At 33.2% G+C, this 25745-nt stretch overlaps 2 protein-coding genes across 2 annotated transcripts in view; one reads left to right on the forward strand and one right to left on the reverse strand.

Moving 5' to 3' along the window:
* Positions 1 to 25745, forward strand: part of LOC144839304 (dynein heavy chain domain-containing protein 1-like) — a 103967-nt gene that overhangs the window by 77267 nt on the left and 955 nt on the right. Inside the window, exons 50-86 of the mRNA XM_078694621.1 lie at positions 3113 to 3314; positions 3910 to 4220; positions 4892 to 5072; positions 5324 to 5452; positions 5678 to 5778; positions 6255 to 6332; positions 7583 to 7718; positions 8091 to 8309; positions 8593 to 8828; positions 9042 to 9123; positions 9206 to 9354; positions 9802 to 10069; positions 11839 to 12009; positions 12110 to 12270; positions 12406 to 12609; positions 12789 to 12959; positions 13417 to 13512; positions 13668 to 13813; positions 14099 to 14372; positions 14533 to 14655; positions 14783 to 15064; positions 15252 to 15423; positions 15629 to 15835; positions 16336 to 16507; positions 16873 to 17255; positions 17559 to 17743; positions 18134 to 18694; positions 18968 to 19069; positions 19541 to 19642; positions 19830 to 19968; positions 20376 to 20590; positions 21292 to 21406; positions 22119 to 22258; positions 23126 to 23223; positions 23374 to 23566; positions 24043 to 24227; positions 24780 to 25317. Of these exons, the coding sequence (XP_078550747.1) occupies positions 3113 to 3314; positions 3910 to 4220; positions 4892 to 5072; positions 5324 to 5452; positions 5678 to 5778; positions 6255 to 6332; positions 7583 to 7718; positions 8091 to 8309; positions 8593 to 8828; positions 9042 to 9123; positions 9206 to 9354; positions 9802 to 10069; positions 11839 to 12009; positions 12110 to 12270; positions 12406 to 12609; positions 12789 to 12959; positions 13417 to 13512; positions 13668 to 13813; positions 14099 to 14372; positions 14533 to 14655; positions 14783 to 15064; positions 15252 to 15423; positions 15629 to 15835; positions 16336 to 16507; positions 16873 to 17255; positions 17559 to 17743; positions 18134 to 18694; positions 18968 to 19069; positions 19541 to 19642; positions 19830 to 19968; positions 20376 to 20590; positions 21292 to 21406; positions 22119 to 22258; positions 23126 to 23223; positions 23374 to 23566; positions 24043 to 24227; positions 24780 to 25317 (7227 nt within the window). The remainder of the gene's footprint in view (positions 1 to 3112; positions 3315 to 3909; positions 4221 to 4891; positions 5073 to 5323; positions 5453 to 5677; positions 5779 to 6254; positions 6333 to 7582; positions 7719 to 8090; positions 8310 to 8592; positions 8829 to 9041; positions 9124 to 9205; positions 9355 to 9801; positions 10070 to 11838; positions 12010 to 12109; positions 12271 to 12405; positions 12610 to 12788; positions 12960 to 13416; positions 13513 to 13667; positions 13814 to 14098; positions 14373 to 14532; positions 14656 to 14782; positions 15065 to 15251; positions 15424 to 15628; positions 15836 to 16335; positions 16508 to 16872; positions 17256 to 17558; positions 17744 to 18133; positions 18695 to 18967; positions 19070 to 19540; positions 19643 to 19829; positions 19969 to 20375; positions 20591 to 21291; positions 21407 to 22118; positions 22259 to 23125; positions 23224 to 23373; positions 23567 to 24042; positions 24228 to 24779; positions 25318 to 25745) is intronic.
* Positions 725 to 2659, reverse strand: LOC144841226 (fibrinogen-like protein A). The gene is made up of 4 exons (XM_078697483.1): positions 2539 to 2659; positions 2015 to 2151; positions 1203 to 1464; positions 725 to 987 (listed from the first exon to the last, which is right to left on the reverse strand). Exons 1-4 carry the CDS (start codon positions 2657 to 2659, stop codon positions 725 to 727), a joined length of 783 nt encoding a protein of 260 aa, XP_078553609.1.

A 25745-nucleotide genomic window follows, 5' to 3' on the forward strand; every position in this document is an offset into this window, starting at 1 on the left:
TAGCCAGATAATAAACGCATAAGTATAGGGCCTAGCTTAGTTTATTTATTATAGGTTAGAGGTATGATGATCAGGTTTTCCGAATGAGTGTGCTCTTTCTAGTAAACAGACCACGGGAAAATGTCCCACACCCTAATTTACAGATAAGAGGATGATATTGCATCTGTACAGTAAAGAAATTATAACTAAGGAAAGTACAAATAAGGTTAAATTCTCATTGAGTCTTTATAACCCTTTTATTCATGAAACTTATTAACATTACAAATATTTTGTTTGAAGGTTTGCATTGGGAAATCAAAATAATGTTTGCTGTACACCACGTATATTAATTCTGAAAATAACTGTTGAGTTTCTCTAGAAACACAAGAGTTCTTTTCAGAACTAATATAGAAACTCAACAGTTCTTTTCAGAACTAATACACGTGGTGTACCGCAAACTTTATATTAACATTACAAATATTAATAACAGGTACAATAATTAATGATAATTAAATAGCTGTTAAACAGGATGGATGGCCCAATGCTCATATCAATTACTACTTTTCTAGTTAATTAAAGTGAAATAGCCAATCAGAAATTAGTCTTACATGGCCTACTACATTATTAAAATAGGTAGAAATAAATTATGTCGACCGTACCAATTTCCTTTCATAAAAAATCACAAATGCTGTAAAGTACTAGCAATTAAATTAATGATAATAATCAATTAATATGATGATAATTGTTACTCTGATCTTTTTACCATCATCAGTGTCATCTTCTGATTGTAAGTAAAAGTTTCATCATAATGATACCAAATAATGCCATTGTTTGGAATGCCATAACGAATAGGTCCTGGTGTATGGTAAACCCCATTCAGATTTGATTCATAACATGAATTGTACCACCAGCCGCCCTTGAAAACCTTGGCACAGTTATTACCACTCCCATCATTGTCTCTGTCGTAGGTTGTAAATTGTTGACAGTTGTGGTAAGTCAATGAATCACCTAAATAAAAATATAGATCATCTTTAGTTTAGTTCAAAAATAAGTTTTACTCACTATTCTAAGTTTTTTTTATGAGTTGATAAGTATTATAGTACAGCAGCATTATAGCAGTGATGCATTTTTTTCTGCATTACCGGAACAGTAGTACATATCTGTGAGACAATTCTAAGGTTATGTCTGTTTTTTCTGAAATGTGTTTGTTGGTAAATACTAACCTGCCGTTCCATTGTATCCACTAATTTTCAAAGTGTAGTTGGAATACTCGGCACCAATGCTAAAGTGAGAATATCTCGCAAACTTATTTACGTTCAATTTGTCTGTGATCTCTACCAAGAGCTCAAAACTGCTATGAGATGTTATACGCTTGATCTGTTCATTACCAAGCCAGAACTCTGAATTTACATTTCCAAAACCCTCTTTGTAGTCAGCCCAATTTCGGTTGAAATTAACTAATCCATCTTCTCTTCTTTGTATCACCTGAAAATGACAATTTTGTACTTACTGAAAGCTTACACTATAAGCGTACAGTGTGTTTAAACACAAGAAATATCCGTGCTCAGTTAAATCTCTGGTAATTTAATATCGTATGCCGATTGCAATCATGTTCTACTGGAGAACATATAGTAGACCAGAAACTGTTCGATTTGTAGGACTTTAGTGTGGGTGGCAATGCAGGAATATATTTTTCTTTAGCTTACTCTGCTGCTCTTACTTCCTGGAGGGCCTATTTTTGCTACTTAAGTGTTGACTTTGAAACATTACTAAACCTTAAAACACTGTGTTGGATTTACTAACTCAGATAAAAATAAAAATAATTATTAATAATAAAATTTTATAAAACGCTGCTTACTAACGTCTCAGAGTACTAAAAGACCAAAAAGGTAAAATTCGAATTGACTTGAATTGCTTAAAGAAATTTAAACTAACAGATATGGAGTGGAAGCTGGTTACTAATGGAGATTTTGTGCAAGATTGGTGTAAGATTTAAGGTGTGTTTATCATTAAACAAATTAGTGGTGATACTTACTGTCCAACCTCCATCTATCCTCATTTCACAATCTACAATAAACACTAGCCCTGATCCATTTGGTTGTATCATATAATTACCACTCACAGCAGAAGGGTCTTGTTGCAATATTTCGTCGCAGTCCCGAAATATATATCCTATACAAATACAAAGTTTGTGTTAAGTAACAGCGCATTAGGCCAAATAAAAAATTTCAAAAGGCTTTGTTTCCCCTCATCAAATTATCACAATTTCAGCAATTGAACTTTTAGACTATCATTCTTGTGTTTAGTACATCACAATAGCTAATAGTAAAGCCCCATAAAAAATTCAAATATCTGATGTGGAAATATATTATTTTTTAAGATCGACATTCAAATAAGCTTTTGTAAAAGGTTTTTTTTTTCATTAACAATAATATCAATTTCAACTTTAACTAAAACATTTTTAAAAAGTCTAAAATATGTATGCGGGCAGAAAAAATAGTGTCTGTTGCCCTAGATATATTCTCTTATTTCTATCTAGCTAATACATATTCAACTTACTTGGAGAGGGAGGGGGAGGAGTACACACATCCAGCTGACTTGCAGATTCTTCTGATGAGTCACAGGTAGCCAGTAGGCCTACAACCAACATATAGCCAATTACAAACACTCTGGAATGCATACTGATAATACTTGTTTGTTTTTCTAATCAATGTTTGCTTTCTTTCTTTTCAAGTGTGAACCTACAAACTAATAAGAAAAATGTAATTAATTCTACAAAAGTCATCTATTTTGCCAACAAAAAAAACCTGGCAATGAAATGTTGTATCTAGCCTAGTATAGACCAAAACACTTGATGAATAAGCTTAGGATTTGAGTGTAGTGAGCTTCATAAAGTGATACCTCATTGCTACCAGGGGCAGACCCAGAGAGTTAAAGTTCATTATAAAGGGCAGATGCAATTAGAGATGGTCCAAAAATGGTCTTTAATTGGGAACGTGTATTTAAGATTTAATGACATAAATTTATAGGGTTAATGTAAATTTAACAAATTAATGATTTATTGTTTTGTTTTGTGATGTCAATCCAGAAAAATAACTAAATTGATAATTGTCATTTTTCTCTTTGTAAACAGAACTTAGTTCAGCCAAGACATTACTTCGTAAAGACAACATTTTCAGATAAGTTTTCATGCAGACAATTTGAAGAGTTTGTTGTAAGTAAGTTGCAAACTAAGAACCAAGCTAATTCCTCGATCAGCACTGGTAAAATAAACAAACAGAGCAACATTATCTTTATAGATGATCTCAATTGCTGTCCTAAAAAGAAAAAAACTGGTAAGAATAAAATTTCAATAATTATAAAATAAATTGTGGAAAAATGCATTCCAGGATTCGATTTCATTCATATGTTAAATAGTCTAAAACTAGTAACACTAAGCTTGGTTCCCACTTCGGCGCAACGCAAGACATATGCACAACGCAAGAGTTTTGGTCACAAGCAAAAATTTGGATGATCCATCCTGTTGTGTTTGGTCAAATTACTAGCAAGTGGGAACCAGGCTACTGTAATTGGATATGGATATTGTCATTCATCCAGGTAGTATAAATATTGGTAATTGGTACCTGTAAACAGGTTGTTTCTCAGGCCGAATGATGGAATAGTGGCCATCATTGGTCAGTGGTCATTTTGGCCTACTTGCAATAATCACATGGTCTGCAACCTGTGCATTTATGATTCAGAAAAACGTGCAGAAATATGCGCTAACTAAGCACTGGCACATTGTTTAAATTTGTAAGGCCTTCAAATATTTTCAACTTACTGAAAATGTTTGCACACATTTCATTCATCGCCCTGAACCTCACTGGCCATATAAACTTTTACCATTTTAACATTTCAAGTAAATGCTGATTTCTATATTTCCTAACTTAGGAGAACAACCTTGTCTAGAACTAGTTCGGCAGTTAATCAACTGTGAAGGTATTTACCACAGGTCACGTAACACCTTCCAACCTATGGAGAGAGCTAACTTCATTGCTGCTTGCAACGCTCCTGGATCAGCTGGCATTGGTAGCGGATTGTGTACAAATGTGCTTTCTCCACGCATTACACGACTTTTTACCGTGTTGAACTTTTTTGCATTATCTCATGATTCATACAGCAAGTTATATAGTTCTACCATGCAGGCTTGGTTGGAAGAATTTCCTGCTTACTCGTTAAACAGACACCATGAGTTAGCTCAGGTTTGTAATAAACTATTTTGTTGTCGGTCTTTGTTTTTTTCCTTCAAAATTTATTGAAATTTGTTGGGAGTAGTGACATTTATGTTCAGGTATGTGGCAGTATGACATAGCTATGGCTGTAGCATTTATGTTTGTTATGGATGGCAGTCTTTTATAAGTAATGAAATATTTTGTGGTGGCAGTCTGGTGATGTTGGTTGTTTGTAATGACAGTGATGATGGTGGTGGCAGTATGACAGTGATGTAACTATGGCTGTGGCATTTATCTTGGTTATGGATGGCAGTCTTTTATAAATAATGAAGTATCTTGTGGTGGCACTCTAGTGATGTTGGTTGTTTGTAATGACAGTGATGATGGTGGCAGTATGATAATGTTGGTTATGTGTGTAATGACAGTGATGGTGGTTGCAGTATGATATCGATGGAGGTCTGGCTGTGGCATGTATGTTGGTTATGAATGGCAGTCTTTTATAAGTAATGAAGTATCTTGTGGTGGCAGTCTGGTGATGTTGGTTATATGTGCAATGGCAGTGGTGGTAATTGCTCTTTGTTTTGCCGTTTTTAATATAATTCTAAAAAAAATATGTTTGGGTTCTTACAACTTCTGTATGTAAATGTATAATAAAGGGGAAAAAAGTGTTAAAATGTAATAAGTATGAATCTATTTTATAGGCCATACTCTCAGCCTCTCAAGACTTATATTCCGCTGTGAGGAAACAGTTTTCTCTAAGCCCTCTCAATCCACACTATACCTTTTCCTTGCATGACATTGGTAAGGTAGTTCAAGGTATGTATTTGCTGTCAGCTAGAACAAGAGGAAGGCCTAGACATGGACATCAAAGATCACTGGCAGGTATGGTGAATGTATTGCTACTGTTTAAGTTAAGTTTTACTTTTTTTAAAAACAACTTTTTGTTTTCAATTGTTTGTAATTGTATTCATTAGTTTCATCTCTTTTCTTTTTTTTTCCTCTGCCATGGGCAGCATGGTTTTGTGTGAATAATTTTAATTTTTCTTTTCAGTGTCTTCAAGTAATTAGTCAGGCTAAAAAATCATCAACTTGCTATTTTATTAAATAATCTTTTATTTTATCTAATATTTAAGGAAATTATGGAAGAAGAAAATCAAGAAGAGTTGAGGCTTTGTCAGTACCCCCAATGATGAGAATGGTTGTCAGGCTTTGGTGTCACGAAGCCACTAGAACATTTTCTGATAGACTAGTAACAGAAGATGGTGAGTAGAGTAAAAAAATTGTGAATTTTTTTTTAACTAAAAAGGTAAAAATTACATTCCTAAATTTAAATATTTTTTTATTTACGTTTTTTATTTTATTTATTTTTTTTATACCAAAATAAAATTATTATTATTATTGCCCTTCTCCAAAAAGTTAGAACACCTCTTTTGAAAACAATAGAACATTTCATTTATTTCATGTACATTCCTACTTTATTTCTTTAGATTTTGATTGGTACAATGATACTTTACATCAGGTGGTAGAGAAACATTTTTGTTCTGGGGAAACGAACCCTGGTATGATTAGTATTGCAGAAGATATCCAAGTAAGTCAATAAACAGCACCACCAGTATAATGTATAATACAAGTACAGTTTGCTTTCTGAAAAACCATTCTGTATCAAAATGTATCAGGAAGAAATGTTGTTGAACGCTTTGAACATCGGTTACAAACAGTCCACCCAATGTATCAGGGTTCTCTCAAACTAGATGTTGTTAGTACATGGTTGTGAAAATGTTAGTACAGTTTATGCCCAATCATAGAGGTATAAACCTGACCCAATTCGTTGTTTAAATTTCTCCATACAAATTTCTGTTTTCTATGTTATTACTTTTGCATATAATAGTTTTTGTCTACATAGACAAATACACTGTATTATTTTTAAATATTTAATATATAATTTGTCTACACTGTGATATTTTGATTAATTCAAATAATTGTTTAATTGTTTGACACACCATTCTCTTGTTCACACACACATATTTATGAATAAACACTGTGTTCACATTATGTTGTTTTTAGACAGATGAGATTTTGTCTCCTACTCTTTCTGAAGCATCGAAAGCCAATTCTCCTGGCTTTGTGTGTGAATCACCTGTTGTAAGTCAAGACAAATAAAAACTATATTTTGTCATAGTTGTTGTGTATTGGTAGTGTTAACCCGTGCTTATCTACCCTTACTTACTGTAAATTATCAAATAAGTACCTCAATGATTTAGTACATTATGACTTTTGTTTGAAGGTTTGCATGCGAAATCAATATGTTGATGTAAAGTTTGTTCTGAAAAGAACTGTTGAGTTTCTTGACGTTTCCATCAATATACTTTGATCTTGCTTTATGACTTTTACTAAACATGCTGTAGTTGATATAGCTATATGGCAATGTATGTATCATAGTGTAATTGTTGCATGCACACATTTCAATACTCTTTTTGTTTTTATACCAAACAACACACATTCGTATATCAGATATAAGACAACCATATTAAAGAATCATTCTATTTGATAATTTACCTACATAATGTACCTACTTCTTTCCCTATACAGTATCTACACAAAACTCCCTCTATTTTTCCACTATTGTAAACACCCTACACACTTAATACTATATTTACCCTTGTACCTCTTGTTGGATGTGGATTGTGCATTTGTTTTCTTGATATTATACAAACAGTATAGCTAATTTAATTATACAATTCTTTAATTCTTCTTAACACTTAATACTATATTTACCCTTGTACCTTGTTTTATGTGGATTGTGTGGTTGTTTTCTTGATATTATACAAAGAGTATAGCTAATTTAATTCTACAAAGACATCTCCCATTTACATTTCTTCTTCTTTGATTTAAAAATAAAGATTTGAAGATTTATTATGTTATGTCTATGATTATCGAAAAATTAGAGTCCAAAATTGTAGAAATTTAATCACACAATTTATTGCCTTGTGTGTTTGTGCTTTGCATTCTTGCTGCATTTTATGTTTTTGCATTGGTTTTGTATTCCAATATTATTATTACACATTTATAAATACAATGTAAGTATTGTATATAGCACATCCTGACAGTAATATGTTTATGTCTCAGTATGCTAAAATTAGAAAATGTATGTAACTTAAGCTAAATCCATGCATTCTTCCATTCTTCAGTGTTATGTATTTACCATAAAGGACAGTAAGCATCCAGGCCAGACATAGCTAGAGACGGCACTCTGAAACTTAAAATCCTGAATAATATGCTAAACAAGCCACCATCTATTTGGTATCATCCAATGTCTCCACTCCTCCCCCTCCTCCACCCCCACTCTCTCTCAAATAAAATAACCAGTTTGGACATCTGTTCTTGTTTTACAGGTAGCTAATAGTGATGAAGAGGAGGCTGGAGATGATGATATTACTTCTTCTAAGTGTACAAGTACTCCTGGTACTGACAATCCTTGGACTCCATCTTCTGTTTCAGAGGCTACGGAGCAAGCATCATCCAATGACTGTAAGTAAACCTCAAAAGACAATTGACTCTAAACTGACGTTGATAACAACCAAAGTAAATGTCTATAATAGGCTAGACATTCTGGAATCCAACTCTGACCCTTGTCCTTACTTTGTTGTACTTTTTCTGATGCATGACACAGACATAAAGCCATCCAAATTAATCAAACTTAATTAACAAAGAATAAAGTAACTTGTGTAAGTGGTTTCTTTCTTTAACATCGAAGGTCTGCCATTCAATTGTTCCTTATTATCATATGTATTTCAAGGTGGTACAACAAGCAATTTACTTTTTGTATTCATATTGATAGAAATAAAGTTGATTGATTGATTGATTGCTGTTAACTAGGTGAACCTTCTTTTGACATTTTAGCAAGCATTTCTGCAGTCACTACCTTGACATCTGCAACATCCATGAACCAGGACGATACTTCAGAAACTTCTGAGAACGTTGCAGCAAAGGCAACCTCTCCAGAACCAGACAGGTCACCACTGACAAATTCTTCAACTGTCCCCCGTGATTCACAACTAGAAGATGCAGGTTGTGTGATAGAGAAATCTGGAGGTAAGACTGCAGTGGCGGAATTTTCTGGTGAGATAACTATTTAAGTATCCCAAATTAAAGAATTCCAATTAGAAAGCGCTTTTTTGACTGTGTGTTAATTTTTTTATTGAACAACAAATTCAACCCAAAGAGATACAGAGTTGATGTAACTCTTTATCATCTTGAAACACCCCAATGTTCTGCTGTACAGTCATTAAATAAATTAAAATCTCAGTCGATCTTTGTTTTTGAAGTTTGCATTTAAATAGCTTAAAAAAAACTTTTTCAAAAAGTAAATTTGTTTCATAGTTAAATTTGATATTTCTTGTAGAAACTGGAGAAGATAATGATACCCAACCAAACTTTGACATACCAAAGCCCACTGTCGTGTCTGTAGCAGAGCAAAGCAGCTCTGTACCTTTAACACCTATCCGTAAGGACATGACCAAATCCTCTTCTAGAAAGTCATCAAAGGAGAAGAAGGGTGTGACATTTAAGCCTGGACTTATTGGGGATGCATTCACAATAGACAAGCAGTTCAATGGGCCCCTTATCCCCATGCACCAGGTAAGCAGTTTCTATTCAATTGAAAGATGTGTTTTGAAGAAATTGAAATGATGGTTATTTAAGCCTGTTGTCCAGCAAGTTGCGTTGAATTGCGTGGAGCTAATCAGAATTCACTGATTTTGATAGGAAAGGGATATCAACCAATCAACACTAAAATGATAAACTTCAAGATAAAAGTGACCAATCAACAAAGTAATCGTTTTTTACCCACAGATCTGTTCTAGCGATGAAAAATTATCCTCTGTCCTGTTCACAAAGTTCATAAACATTGATGCAAGAAGAGATTCTGATAAAAGTAAGGTTTTATTATTATTATTATTATTATTTATTTTTCAAAGAATCATAAGTTACCAATATGCATTTGTTTTCTATTTCAGCTACTGGTTATGGTGAGGTCAACCCAGGTCAGATACAACATGGATTGCAGAAATGTTTAAATCTATACAACGAAGGTGCCAATCAGCCAATGGAACTTGTTTTCTTTGATGAGACTTTGCGACATATAGCCAAATTGACAAGAATGTTGGTAGGGATTTATTCTTTTGATTTATGTGACTTTCAGATTGTTTAGAGCAATCCTCATGCTCACCTTCCCAGGCTGGTGACCTCTTGCATTGGTGACCACAAATTCTGGAGTACTTTTTTTTTTGTCTAAACTGAAGGTTGCATTTCATTGATTTTGGTTTGAGGAGGGATGGTTTGGAAAGTGTGGTAACAGTTCTGTACCTCTCTGTACATACTTTAAGCAGATACAATACAAGTGTTTGCACAAGTTTGATATGTTGTAATTATATAGTGCTTTTGCAAGATTGAAATTGCTTAACAGAATGGAAACCTGAAAGAGTTACTTAAACAAGCAAAAGATGTGTTTTAGGAGCTTTGTCAAATTGTTCAACTTTGGTTAGTTCCCAAATTTTTGATGGGAGTAATTTCATAAGACCGCTCTGATTACCATGAAAGACATTTTTTTCAGGGAACACAAGGTGGCAATGCATTATTAATTGGACAGGCACGAGGGATTGGACGTTCAAGCTTAACTAGACTTGCTGCTTCTGCAGCTAAGTTTAAGATGTTTGAACCTAAGCCTAATTCTCTGACAAAAGACCGATCTGTAAGGGTCCGTGAAGCCATAAAGAAGGCATGTGCAGTTGCTGGTTTGGCAGGAAAACCTTCTGTATTGCTTGTAAGCTGTGAGCCTACAGATCAAGCTTTATTCGATCTTACAGCACTAATGAAAGAAGGTAATACGATGTACCCATAGTTTTATATTTTACTTTTATGAATCAATACTACTACCAATTGATACTGCTGTGTTAGTACAGCAAAAGAAAATGTTTGATCTTAGAGTATTATACTGCCCTGATTTACGAAAGGGCATTATCTCAAAAAATGTAGTTTTGAGTAAATAAGCAAAACGTGTTTGAGTTTATCTTTAAAAATCTAAATACAAATTAATGGTTTTTCAGTTATAATAGGTATTAGTACATATATAGAAAATATGTAACATGAATTTTATTTTAATAATTTATTTTTTAGGGGGTCAAAATTGAGATAATTCCTTCTTGTAAATTATTCATACTAACTAATAACAATAGATAATTTAACAAAAGGCATTATCTCTATATTTACATAGAATGTACACTACAAAACATCTAATAGCACAAGACAAATATGTTGCATTAGGGATAGGTTAAAGGTAATGAGAGGGAGTAACATGTGGCTGTTGGGCGAGGGGTGGGGAGGGTGTTTGTGGGGGTGGGGATGGGTTTAGGGGGGCGGGATTTTGGTGCTCACTTTGGAAGGATTTCATGAAATTTGATGACAAAAACATAAAACAACCATTTATAAAAACTCGATGTACAGTGATTTATCGCATTTTCTCTCTTGATACAGATTATTGCTTTATGCATTATATTTACAAGTTTTGTATTTGATATATTTATTCGTTTTCTAACAGATTGCGTACGTTTGAAGTTGGTAGATTTTTCCAAAAGTTTTCTGTTTGTGGAATCAATTTCTTTATTATGTTGTCTTTTTTAATTTGTGGAATTCCTGTTTTTCTTTAAAAATTCTCTAGACATATAACTGGTATCCATATATTCACATTTCCGGTTTAATTTTGTTTCAACTTTTTAAAATAGTACTTCTTTAACATCATGAATTTTTGGTATGCGTAGAAGTCGGTATGAGACATTTTGTTGTCAAAAAGTACAAATTTATTAATATTATGCAAATATATTAATATGTAATAGAATAGTCAATGTAAAGGAATAATCAATGTAATGGAATTCAATGTAATGACTACGCTTACTTACAGCCACACCCAAAAAGTTCTATTCAAGGCCTACTCATTAAATAGGCACTTGAAAATGTCCTTTGTAGTCATGTTCTTCCATTTTAGTTTGGTATCCGCATAAATTTATTTTAGTGTTGTCAAATACAATATTTTGATTAAAAGATTCAATTTATTTTAGTTAACATCTACAAACATAGTTTGAGCGTGCTAATTAGCATGCATCAAGTCGACCTCTGATTGGATAATTGTTACTACTTCAGTGTGCAGTCAAGCGATTATTTCCTGTTGTGTATTGTTTTTTTAAGATAATGCTTTCTGCTGAATTTTTTGTAGGTATGAATAAAGATAATGCCCAAACTGATTTTAATTTTTTTAATATTTTTCATATTTATAGAAAATTTTTTTAGTAGCTGTTAAGTTTAAATGATAGATTATACCCTCAAAAGTCATGTAAGACAAAAATCTCAATTTTGAAAAAAATTGAGATAATGCCCTTTCGTAAATCAGGGCAGTATAGCTCTGCTACACAATTTGATCTCTTGCTGTCATTGATTAACAAGAAATTGGTGATGTACAGTTGGCAAAATTGCATAGTTTAAAGAATCTCTATATTTAATTAGTTTTGAACATATTAATTTAATTTTAGCCAACATTCACATTCTATGAATATTTCTTTGCTTTACATGCCTTTTTTATTTTATTTATTCATTCCAGGTACTTTCCCTGGATTGTACAGCAAAGACGATCTGGATCAGATTGCCTTACAGATGCTGCCTGGATCAAAATCTAGTGGACATAGAAGCCAGCGAGTGGAGATGGCTCAAGAAAGGTTCTTTAGGCGTGTCCTGACAAACCTTCATGTTGTGGTCAGTCTTCATTGTCCAGGTAAAATGCATCTCAAGTCATGTATTTAACAAAAATACTTTATAACGTTGTTATATTTCTTTAGGTTATAATTTATTTATCATATGCTTTTTATTTAAAGGCGGTGATATCAGTTCTTTGCATGATTGCTTTAGTCGACATCCTAGCCTCTTACACTCCAGTTGTTGTGTGGATGTCTACAAGCATTGGAGCCATGACGGTCTAGTAAGTGTTGCCACTCAGTGGCTGGATCAAAGAACTCTTAGTATGTCATCTAGAAAGGTATTATTATTTTTTTTAATTGATAAATATAACAAATAATAGAAATAAAAAGTTTGAAATTCTAGTACAATACATTTTTTTGTGATTAATTAGGTTTGATGTATTAAGTACTTCACATTTTTAATCACTTTTTAGGCTTACTTGGTGCCGTGGAGTTTCAAAAAGGTAGAGGCTGAGGTACACTGCATAAGTCATGCCATGGCCTACATTCATCAGTCCTCCATCAAAGCAATTGATAAACACTTCCACAAGAGTTACAGGTTCTTCTCACCTTTGACATTTATTGAGTTCATTGACCTCTTCAAAACTGTCGCTGCACGTCTTGGCAAAAAGTATATGGTAAGTAACTTTTTTTACATCTTTGAATTTTGTAGGTGAATTATTTTGATGAATTCAATTGCTAAGTATATTTAATTTTAAAAAGGAAATATTCATCTATTTTGATTGGAGGAGTAGACTTGTATTGAAGTACTATGATTACTTTGCTTGATACCTACTGTTTCTAATATTCCTTACAGAAAACCATTGAGATGTACAAGAAAGCATTACAGTGCATAGATGATGCTTATGAAAGTATAAGGAGCTTTAATATTGAACTGGAGAAGTTGAAGCCACTCCATGCCGATGCTATGCAAGAATCTCAAGAAAGGCTTCAAGAAGTTGACAAGCTAAAGAAAGAATATGCTGATGTAAGGAGTCTGCTACTGAATTTCAGTAGTCATACCATTTCGACCAATTTGAACATAAGACCATTCCTGCAGTTTCCAAAACTGTACCAATTTCTGGAAATGTCTTGTTTTTAGAATGTATTTCAAGTGTAAGACAGAATTTAGAATCCTGCAAAAACTTTCTGTTTTCCAGAGACTTTTTATAATATTGGAGTAAGATAGAATTTAGGATTCTGCAAAAAGTGTAGTTTCTAGTTTTTGAATAATATGTTAGTTCTTGTGGCTGCGACCGCACCCCATGGACAGTAGATATTGAAGACAAAAGAATTGATTGCTATTTCGAATAAAAACCACATAATGGTACAAACAGAAAATATCAAATTCATGGCAAAACTGGGAAATGACATAACCATACACTATCATATGAAATGTACAGTCATTACAAATTATTGAATTTTTTATATTTGTTATTTTTTAGGCCAAAGAACAATGCAGACTAGATGAAATTTCTATTTTGAAGATGGAAGGACCTCTTGCACAAATGAAGAAGGAAGCTCAAGATGAACTAGACAAGGTATTGAAATAATCATGTCCTCTCATCCGTTTTTTCCTCCTGAATTTTGATTAAAAAGATGGGACTATTCAATAAAGAAATCCTTGTGTGAGAATGTTAATTTATAAGTGCGTTATTTATTTTCTACATTTAAAACAGTTTATTGCTTGCTTTAGGTCAACCCAATATATGAAGCCGCTCTAACAGCATTGAAGAGTCTGAACTCCCATGATCTTGATGAGATTCGATCATATAGAGCGCCACCAGCGGTTGTCGTCAATGTTGTTAGTGCTCTCTGTCTACTCTTTCATCAGCCATACGAGTAAGTTTGACTTTTTTATTTTCTTACAGTATAATACTGTATGAAAAGTTTTAAGATTTGCTTAATAATATATAGATATGATTTAGGTGATATAAATACACATGATATTTTGCTTGTTTATAACAATACTATAAATAGGTACCAGACTTGGTCTTTGTGAATCTCAGCAACTTCCTCCAAAACTGTATTTATTTGTTAGCTTTTATTGGATTGGTTTTTAAATTGTATTGACATAATACTGTAGTATTATTTGTTTTTAATTTGCATATAATTTGCATATTATAGCTGGGCAAGTGGAAAGCTACTCATCAACCGTGACAACTTCTTTGAAGATCTTGAATTTTACAAGAAAGACAGAATGCCAGATGATGTTTTTTACAAGCTAAACATCATGTTTATTCAGGATGCTTCCTTTAGGCCAGAAGTTGTGGCAGTGGTCAGTAACGCAGCTGAGTCCCTGTGCAAGTGGGTGCATGCAGTGTATGCATATGCCTGCCTTCATCGAGCCTTAAACCCCAAGTTAAAACAGGTTCAAGTAGCTGAGGCTAAGCTGGATCAGGTTTGTACACTTTGTGTGCTTTGAGAATATCATGATAGATTATTCCATTTCTCCCAAAGGGTGTCATTAGTGTAATAGGACATTTGTTTTTTATTCAGGTAAGCTTTATATGGCCTATCATGAAGTATTCAATTTCAAATTATACATTTTTGTATTCTAGGCAAAAGCTCACCTTGGCCAGAAAAGGGTCAAATGTCAGGAGGTAAAAGTTACTCTAGAGGAACAGGTACAAGTTTATGATGAAAGTGTTAAAAGTGTTCTGGAAATTGAAATGTCAATAAAGGTAACTAAGACCATTATGTTATAAGTTTCTTGTTATCATACACTTCGTAACAGATACAAGGCTTTTAGATTAAACATAGTTTGATTTTATTCTTTCTATGTGTGAATTTTCATATTTTCTTTATCAGCAAATAGAGGAAAAGATTAGTCGAGCTACACATTTGATGACAAACATGTCATCACTGCATTCTACATGGAAAAATGCCCTCTCTCAGTCCGAGAAGCATTTGGAAACTGCTCCAGGCGATGCGCTTCTTGCAGCAGCATGTGTCTGCTACCATGGTCCAATGAATGAAAGGACAAGGAAAGAGTTGCTTGCTGATTGGCTGTTGAGATGCAAGAATGGAAGATTCCACCCAGACCAGGACGGTGAAATTTGTTCAAAAGAAGATATTGCAGTGACTGAAAAGGTTGATATGCATGTGTGTCATTTTTTAGTTAATAATTCACTTTTCACAAGCATGTTTCATAAAATAGTTTAACTTGGGGTGACTTTTTAATCATTTTTTCATCTCTCTACTATAAATTAAATCATTTTGTTACAAGTGATATATTTCATTTAGCATAAAATTCTATCGTTTAAATTCTGTTCTTTAGTTAAATGGAATAGATGCAACCGGTGGTTCAACCAGTATATCTGGTGATGATCTCTCCATACCTGCCTTTCTTTCAAGAGAAAGTACAGAAGGTTTCAGCCTGAGCTCCAGGAATGATATGACAAATATGGTCATTCAACCATGCCTTGTTCGTGAAGACTTTTCTTTGGAAGGTAATCTTGCAAAGTTTCCTTCAAGACTGTTTAACCTTACTGACACACAATCAACAATTAATAACATTTCGAGAAGAAAATATAATTAAAAACTGAAGCTGTAATTGAAGTAACTATGACTCTTAGTTGTCATTTTCCGTAACATACTTTTTTGACTAAATTATTGATTTAGTAAAAATCCAATTTTTAAATGGTTTTTTTTCAGCAATTTTAAGCAACCAAGAGGAACAAAGAAGTTGGCAGAGTCTTGAAATTCCTCAAGATAAATATGCATTTGACAATGCACTCATAATGCGAGCCTGCTGCCAGTGGCGGAGGCGTCAATGGCCGTTGCTTTTAGATCCAGATCAGCAAGTTGAAACATGGGTTTTAATGATCAGTAACAAAGAGTTACAAGTGGATAGTGATGAAGGTATTTTTTAAGGCTAATATTTTCTACAAAAAAAGTTAAAATATGCATCTTTAAGGCTTATTTTACCATTATGCTTATTTGTCCAAAAACCATTTCAATTTCTTTGGTTTTGTAACAACATTAAAACATTTTGTTAAAGGTGTTTTTGTGTTGTCTTCATAACACCTTTAGAGGTTTACTATTGAGTTTTGTTTTTTTTTTACTATAGTTAATCTAATTTTATCACAACATACAGTACATCCATTACAATCATATGCTATTTGATAGTGCACTGATTTACTCTTTTGTCAAGAACTAATGTACATTACATAAAATCTGTAACCTGGTCACTTACACCATTCCATTTCTGTTAAAACTTACTTATTTCTCTTCTGCTTTCTACATTGATATATTAAATCAGATTTCTTCCCATTTGCATACCTAAACACAGAAATATGTTCATACAGCCTTTACTTCCTGAGATCCTAATATTCAAAATCCTAAATCTTATTCATCCATAGATACATTGTTTGAGGAGAACCAGATCAGAACACCTCTGACATCACAAGTACTTGAAGCCTTTGCCCAAGCATCAGAATACAGTGATGGCCAATCTAGAGCTGGTTTTCTGGAATCCTCTGGTGGTGAAACCACAGAAACAGACTATCCACAGACCCCAGTCACTGGAACAAGGTACTTTAATACAAAACATCATTGCTTTTTTTTATAAACAGCCCATTAGTTTGACAATCTAAAAATGATATACAAGCCTACTGGAGATGAAGGTGAAATATAGAATGATTGGCTTGCCTCACTTTTTTCGGAGTTTGCTTTATAATATCAATCCTACTACGTCTACCAAATGTTCACAATTTCACACAACATTGTCATTGCCTTTTGTCCTTAGAATTAAGCTAAGAAAACTTACAGATTTAAAGTAATGTTATGCTTATTATTATTGTGTTTACATCCACAAATCTGTTGTCCTATAGTAGACTGTGTGGGGTTAATAAATTTGAAACAAAATTGTATATTGTGGTATGTTTTTTTAAAAATAGCATTGGAGGAGATACGCCGCGTCACCCAAACTATGCTGAGAGTGAGGTAGGTTTGGAAACAACAAGTCAAACTGACCAATCAGAACCATCAACCATTCTCATTGATCCTGAAATGGAGCGCCCTCAAGCTGACATTTTGATAGTCTCTAGCGATGATCCATCTATTGATATCAAGCTGATTCAGAGCATTACACTAGGTTTGACAATGCTCATTAAGAATCTTGAACGACGACCTTTGACCTCTAACTTTGCCAATGTATTGAGAAGGAAGTTTGTTCTTGGATTGGATGGAAAGAGACGAGTAACGTTTGGTCTTCATGACTATGTCTGCCATCCTAACTTCAATCTCTTTCTCAGCTCTTCAGTGCCAGTGAAGCTTAAAGGTTAGGTTTACTCATTTTATAATTTTCTGTTTTTATCTCTGACTTGTAATCTGGTCAAATGATATGTTAAAAAATTAATAGTTAGTTAATTTTTCCGGAGTTGAGTTGCCATGTGAAAACACCATCCAGCCTCTTATTTCTTGTACTACAAATAGCATGTCCATCTGAAGAGTGTCCCTATATCCTCAAAGAGTAATTGGCCAAGAAAGCCCTGTTTCAGTCATAATTCACTATCCATGACACTCAAAGGATTTTTTTTTTCTATTGACAATTGTGGTTTTCAATATTTGTTATTTTACACAGGAGCTAACATCTTCACTATACCTACAGAAGGTACTTCAGTGATAGACTTAGCCATCAGCCCTGAAGGCTTATCCAATCAGATTTTAGACATTGCAATTGAGATTGAACGACCCGAGTATGACAACCAGGTTAAGGCATTGGAGGGTGATGTTCGGGATCAACATTTTTTCATTAACAAGGTTGAGGTATGTTCTCTGAAAAGACACCATATCTCAATATAATGGTTTTTCCAATTTTTTAGGAGCATCATTTTCATTTATTTATTTGACCAACAAATCATATTATGTAAAATATACAGAGATGAATTGGTCAGGGACTGCTGAAGCAAATAAGATTACTATAACTACAAGAGTCAGCAGTCCCATGATCTAAACTAAAATAAATTTATAATAGTAAACAAGATATTTAGACAAGTACATACAAAATAAAATAGATATGAAATTAAATAAGCAAAACAAAAAACAAATTAAAGATTATCAAAAAGGAAAGAGTCAATAGATGATAAAAGATAAGGAAGAGATTCAAATTTAATGTCAGTTATTTGATATTTTTCTATGTATTATTTTTATCTTTAGATGGACATTCTGACTAGCACCATTGACCTGAAAGTTGGCATTCTTAATGAGCCCAGCATGCTTGAGCAACTTCTTAAATACCAACAGAACATGCTGAACACAAAGACGAGTCTTCATGAAAGCCTACTCTACTTGGATCAGATTAAAAGCAAAGTCACAGAATACCATGATGTTTCTAAACATGCTACTCTTCTGTATGAGGTCATGAACTCGATGATGCCACTGAACCCTCTGTATTATCAATCTCTCTGTGATTTCATTGCTATCTGTCGGTCAATCATTGAAAGTCATAGAAAGGAATCTGGTATCTTGCTAGAACCAAAGGCTCGAGCGACAGAATTGATGAACGCCCTCACGCATGATATACACAAATATGTTTCACTGGGTACATCCCAGCTGCATTCAGAGATCTTCATCTTTCTAGTTGCAGTAGCTAATTTAAGATCACAAAGTCAAGTGACAACACTTGAATGGGATTTGTTTGTAAAGCAAGATGATGTCCTTGTATCTGCCATGGAGACCAGTATGATGGATGGCAAGCCATCTTGGATGTCAGACATGGTAACACTCTTCCATTAATTTTTCTCCTTATCAGTACAGATGTGATTGTAGTCCTATAGTATACTCTGAACTAAACAGAACTAAAAACAAATACAGGACATCGACATTACATTATTCACATTGAATGACAAATAGACACAAATGCTTAATGAATGAACCAAAAAGTTGTTGATACTTATGAGTATAATAGTGTTTCTTAAGATTAAATGTTGAATAAATATTCATGTTCTGATTTCATTTTATTCTACAAAAATATTATTTTTTTGTGTTCAGAGTTGGAAGAGCTGTGGAAAGCTTGAAGCATTGTTACCATGTTTTCAGAACTTAACTGATTCACTCCAGAAACATACAAGGCAATGGAAAGAGTACTTTGAGGTACGTTTGGCAATAATTACTAACTAACTATAGGCAATATCCATACGGTACACTGAGACAAATCTTGCTTCCACTACTAATCTAGTTCGAATAATAAGATGTCAGATTAAACTGTACAGTAAACAAGTTAAAGTAATTCTAGTTTGGAACTTGAACCAACAACCTCCAGATCACTAGCCTGGTTGTCATACCTCTAGACCACTGAGCTTGCATTGATGGCTAGGGTTTAGGACAGTTTTTAGAAGTTCTTTCTTTAATTGGCGTTGTCATTAATCATTTTGAATGTATTCGGCCAAACACAAACAACCAGTATATTTTAAAGACTTTATTATTTAATCTAATTTTCTAAAAAAACTAACTAGTTAACCTGCCAAAAACCTTTGATCTATTTAGTAATATCAGGGAAGAGTGAAATTATAAAATTGTAATTTCACTCGTCCCTGTTAATATGTAATTTTGTATAATGCATAGTGTGAACCAAGCCTACTTTCATTGATGCCAATGGAAATGGATGACAAGTGCTTAACAGTTTTTCAGAAGATTCTCTTGTGGAAGATTGTGAAACCTAATGTGGTAAGTTGTTTTTTATTGTATTAAATCGCATTAAACTTGCATAAATCTTATAAAAGCTGTTAAGTTTGCATAACTGCAGTGCTTGTACACCTGTGGCACATATGATACAGTAGTAGTGCTTAAATTACTGGAATGCTTTATATTCAATATTTAAAATTATAATTTAAATCTGTTTTTTTTTTTTCAGACCAGAGAGCTATGTAGATGTCTATCATTGCATCAGGTTGCATCAAGAGTTGCCAAAACTGATGAACATCATGTTGCTGAGGTCCTTCCGCAGTCATCTAGCAAAAAACCTGTTATCATTATTCTGCCTTCATCAGATGGTAGATCATTTATAATAATTTTGACATTCATTATAGTAACACACTGAAACATATACACTTATCATTTTTTAATAAGAGGATAGTTGGTCACATGTCATTCAACAAACAATCCAAATGTCATAAAATTCCAAACAGAATACAGTAGAACCTCTCCTATAGGAACTTTTCTGTGAAATGAACAAGGGGAAATATGTTTTAAGAATATATGGCCTTGATGGCGTTAATTGTACTTTAAATCTGCAGTATCTTTCCCATTTGTTTTGGTCTGTGATGTTGATTAATTGCCATTATGAGTCCCTTTGTGAATGAATTAGACTGGATGATATTGTGGTATTCTGGATTCTGTTTTCAGTCAAATAAAAAGATTATTTCTAAATGAAAATATATTGCTTTTATATTTTTTCAAGGTCATTGTTCCTACAACCCAGTCACTGAAATAATTCAAGAAGCGAAAAGTGCCACCCACAACAAAGTTGTTTACGTCATTTCAATGGGGATGACATCACAGACATCACAATCAGAAAAACTTCTCAAAGAGTGCCAGATTAAAGGTCATTGGTTGGTTCTAAATAACTGTCATTTAGTGGACCACAACAGCAACAACATTTCTGATCTGCTTAAGGTAAGTAGTAAACTTTTTTCCTTCCACAAGTCACATTATTCTCAACTAATAAAACAAATATTTTATTATGAAACAGTGGTAAAGAGCACTTAGTATTCAAATATCTCTTTGTTCTTAATCTTTTTTGGAATTCTATGATTAGATGTCCGATAGTGGTAGAGGTCTATGATTAAACAGATCTTTAATTCAATTGGAGCTGGTTTTTTTTTATGGTATTTGTATTTGGAGATGGCTATGTGAAAATTGCATACCAGGGAAGAGTGAAATTACAAATTTCACTTCTTTACTGGATATACTTAATTTGAAAGAATAATTAATTGGAGATGTCTTTGATGATGGGGTATATTGTCGAGATATGTAATTATTAAAGGCATCTCTATATGAAGGAAACATTAATGGCCCCTTCAGGCTTAGTTAACTTACCTGAAAGTTGACTTCTGAACCAATAATCGCTAAACGTTGGTGGTTAGGTTAATACCAACGTAACCAGATAAATTATTAAGACTGAACATGCCCAACAATGGTGCCTGTAATGGGAAATGTCTATGAAAATTAGAGTCATCTCTGAAAGGATTTGTATTTAGAATTGAATCTTTTATTAGACCAGGGAAGAGTTAAATTACAATAATATAATAATAATAATAGTAATTTAACTCTTCCCTGATTAGACTATGTATAACATCTTATTTTTTTGACTGTAGGATATGATTGGTAGAGATGGTGATGGCATTCAGAAAGACCAAGATTCAGTTTTCTTGCATGCTGACTTCAGGCTTTTTATTATTACTGTTGCAGACAGTCACAACCTACTCCCTGGTCTGTATACTTTTTTAGTTGCTTCGTTAAATGATACTACTATATGATAACAATGGTTTTATTCTAGAAAATGAAAAAAATTATTGTCTAAAGCCTTGTCTACACTATCAAACTGTATGTGTCAAAAAAAATGTGATGTGCCCATATATGTTTGATAGTGTAGACAATTCTTTAAAGTACTAATATAAAGCTCTGCTAATCTTTCTGGCTGTTTTACAGCCACTAATATCCACAGCATTGTCATTTTTTCAGTAATTTGCTTTTGGATTAAAATTTGTAGAGATATTAATGCAGTACTATTAGAGGGAACTTACTTTACATATTTTTGGTAATTTTGATGAGTGGAAAAAATATACAGTAACATGAACAAGACAGTGAGATTAGATTGTATAGTATGTGATAGTTCACACTACTCAGATGACAGTCTTTGCAGGACAAATTTGCTTTCAATGCAAACAGTTTTTAAACTGTTATGGTATGGTAAAATGAAATCTTATCTGGTATTTGGTTGTTAACTTTGATCTCTACAGTTATACTTTGCTGCAGTTATAGAGTGGTGTAGACATTTACTCTGGTCACATTGCTTTCTATGTCTGAGAGGGTTGTAGTCTGTGGATTTCACTTTCTTTGAGACCCAACACTTTAAAAACAGTAAACCTAAAACCTATTGATTGATAGTATTTTACAATGATACATTTGTTATTTAATTCAGCTGTCATCATCCAACATGGGGTTAAAGTGTTTTGCCAGACAACATCAAACTTCAAAAGTTCTTTCATGTACCATTTCAACAGTGCTATGAAAGACACTCAGACAATGCCTGACACGCTGAGACCATCGATAGATAGCAAGGTAGGCCTATAGCTTTTAATCTGTATAAAATAGATAAGAATAAAAAATTGCTATTATTTGATATAAACTTTTTTATAACAAAATCAGTGGAAAGAATATTATTAATAAATGTTTTTCTTTGGTAATCCAATATATTGAAAAAACACTTATGTTTTTATTCAAGCTTTCACTGGTTCATTGACGCATCTTAATCATGAGTGAGTGAATGTAGCTTGGGAATGTTAACATGAAACCTTGTAGTTGGTATAGCGCAATCTATATTAGAACAGTCAGATATGGTCTTCTTAGAAAGTTATACTAAATGTATAAATGTATAAATGTATTATTACTGGTCCTCAAGTTTAACTGGAAACAGAGGAAATTCGGATTGGACCCTCCACGGACCCACGGCAGCCAGCAGTGCAGCGCCTACCAGATCAGATTGTTATTAATACTATACAGAGATCCAGATGAACCTTTTCACTAAAGATTGAATATTATGCAAATTTATATTTATATCTTATAATATAATAAACAAAAGAAATGTTGATGAACCTTTTCACTAAAGACTGAATATTATGTAAATTTATAAATTATATCTTATAATATAATAAACAAAAGCAATGTTGAGCCCTTTCAGAGAGTATTGTCATTAGAATAAAATATTTAAAAATGTTTTTAAAATATGAACTAAATGAAAATAAAGATACAAAATGAACACTTTCTGTTTTCTCAATAAAATGTTTTTAAAGCTGTGAAACTCATAAATTCATATAGTATGTATAATGTGTAGTGAACTGGTATAAATTTGCTTATACAATTACATCTCCTGATAGTTTGTTTATTCCTGGGTTTTAAATAAACTAAATTTAAACTTCTTATTGCAAGGTGTTAAATGAGCTGATATTTTCAACTTCTCTACTGCATGCTGTACTATCTCAACGCAGACGATACGGACATGTTGCCATGGCAACTGACTACCAATGGTAAGTTAACTTGGTGTTGTAAATTCACATTATTAAAAAAAAAATTTAAAAATAAAAATCGATACTTATTGGATTGTATGATCAATAGAAATGATTTTCCTGTACCTGAACTTTAAAAGTCACTAAGTATTCCTTAATTTATGTCTGTAGGAATTCTGAGGATCTGACATCAGCCATGGAGTTTATAGGCAACATTATATCAAGATGCGACAAGGACGAGTATAGGCACATCCAAGATGTGATGACATCACTGGTTTACGGAGGTCATGTCACCAAACATCAAGATCTACAAATCACTCAATCACTGGTTCGTAGTCTCCTTATCCCTGTAAATCAGTTAAAAGTGAGTATCATTTCATTTTTTGGCAGAAAAAGACTAGGGTCTTCTATTTTATCTTTCATCATAATTGTTATTGTATAGCTTTCTTTCATAATAATTATATGATTATTATGAGTGACAATTAATTTTTTACGCACATTTATTACACCCATGCCTTACCATAAGATCATTGAGATTTTGTGGTATCATCAATTTCAATGTGATATGCCCTCACATTATTCATATGTCTTCATAATATAATAACAATACATCATTCTTGCATAGCGCATAATGCACAAAGCTCAGCTACGCACTCTTTACCATTTTTTGATCCTAATGGAAACATACTTCCATACTGTTACAGCTAGTACTGATTTTGTGTCTTGCCTGAGTATAAACACAATGTGACAAGCGTTTACGAACTCAGAGTCATGATCAGTAGTCCACACCGGGGTAACCTCCTACTCCTCTCGGTATTAATGACTTTTGACTCTTTTTAGCAACCAACAAGTATAAACACTGGAGCAAAATGTCTTCTGAAGGACTTATATGACAGTACAAGGCCACGCAGTAGTCAGTTGAGGCAATATCAAAGTATATTTGACAACATGAAAGATGAAGTAGACCCTTTGTTACTTGGAATGCCACCTTCTGCCATCAAGAAACATAATATTGAGTTAAGCAGGTACAGTATATTACCTTCATTTATAATTCTTTTGTAATTTCTTTCCTGGACGATAAAAAAGTCTTTATTCTTGCAAACAACTAGTCGCTCATTCATAGAAAGTCTACAGTATTTTGTGGTGACTATAGAATGGACCCTAGACCTAACTTTAATTTAGTTGATAGAAGGTTGAAAATATGACAGCATATCAATGTCTCTGTTGCATTAGTGTACACAATTGAGCTGATGTTCCACTGTTTTACATTGAGGATAAAAAGTGTTTCTATCCTTTCAAAATTGAGTATGTCCAGCCAGGGAAGAGTCCAACTAATGGCAGGGCATCAGAAAATCAAGAATCAAATTTGTTTCACTTTTTTAACAAGCATAAAGGAACTCCAAATATTGTGGAAATTAATCAATTTTTAAATGGTTTAAGATGAGAAAGTCTGTGTAAAACCCACCCCAAATGAGATTCTAACCTGGAAACTTCTGCTTGATACTGGGTTAGCTACCGTTAGACCACTGTGCTTATATACACATTAAATTATACCAACCAATTCTTATTAAATTTAGATTGTTAATAAACGATTTGATTGAAATTCACAAGGGACCGCACGACTCGCTTTCTAAGATCAACTATGAGACTGCTTGCAGCCTTCTCCAAGTCATAAAACATGTTATTGAGAATCTAGTGAAGATACCTGATAAAGATGGAGATGGTTTAAGTCACATGGACAACTACTTGTCATCGGAAAAACATGCGTACGAATCTCATTTAATTACAGTAGTTTCAGACATCGGCATTCTTCTAGATGGCATCAATGGAGAGGGTGCTCTTACACCACAATCATTGCTCGATGTTCAGATTTTGACAGCTGGATATGTTCCATCATCATGGACATTCAATGACAAGTGTCCTCAGACAGTTGATGGTTGGAAGAAATGCTTAGAGAAGAAGCAAAGACTTCTGACAGAGTATTGCAGTGGAAAGAGTACATACCTCTTTGATTTGAGTGCTTTCAGCAACCAAAAGTTGTTTTTGCAAATAGTTGCTCAAGATTATGCAAGAAAGGAGTACATAGAGGTCAACAGAGTTCAACTACAAACGCAGGTAAATTTAGGTTACCTACTATTCCATGACTTTGTGCACATTTCTTTTCCAGAAATATAAAAAATCACAAAAGTAAATGCACTAAATATCAATTTAATCAATCAATTCATGAAATCAAATATTGAGTACAAAAATCTCACTAACTTCCTTTAAATAGTTAATTTCATATCACATTTTGTTCCATTGAATGGAAAAGTGATATTCAATGGTTCTTTTTAACAGCCAGCAAGTTAAGAGTTTTTTCACATGACAGGCCAATGAATAGTTTGACACCAAAAACCAACATGGGAAAAATTGTATCTCGTCCAAATCATATTTGGAAGTTGTTGATTTAGTGTTGATGACCAATACCGGAATAAATGATTAAATATATGTTAATTTGAAGAGAGTAATATAAACATACAAATAATATTTTGTATTCATTTTAC

Source organism: Antedon bifida, chromosome 4 (assembly GCF_963402885.1).
Source record: "Antedon bifida chromosome 4, ecAntBifi1.1, whole genome shotgun sequence".
Classification (NCBI taxonomy): Eukaryota; Metazoa; Echinodermata; class Crinoidea; order Comatulida; family Antedonidae; genus Antedon; species Antedon bifida.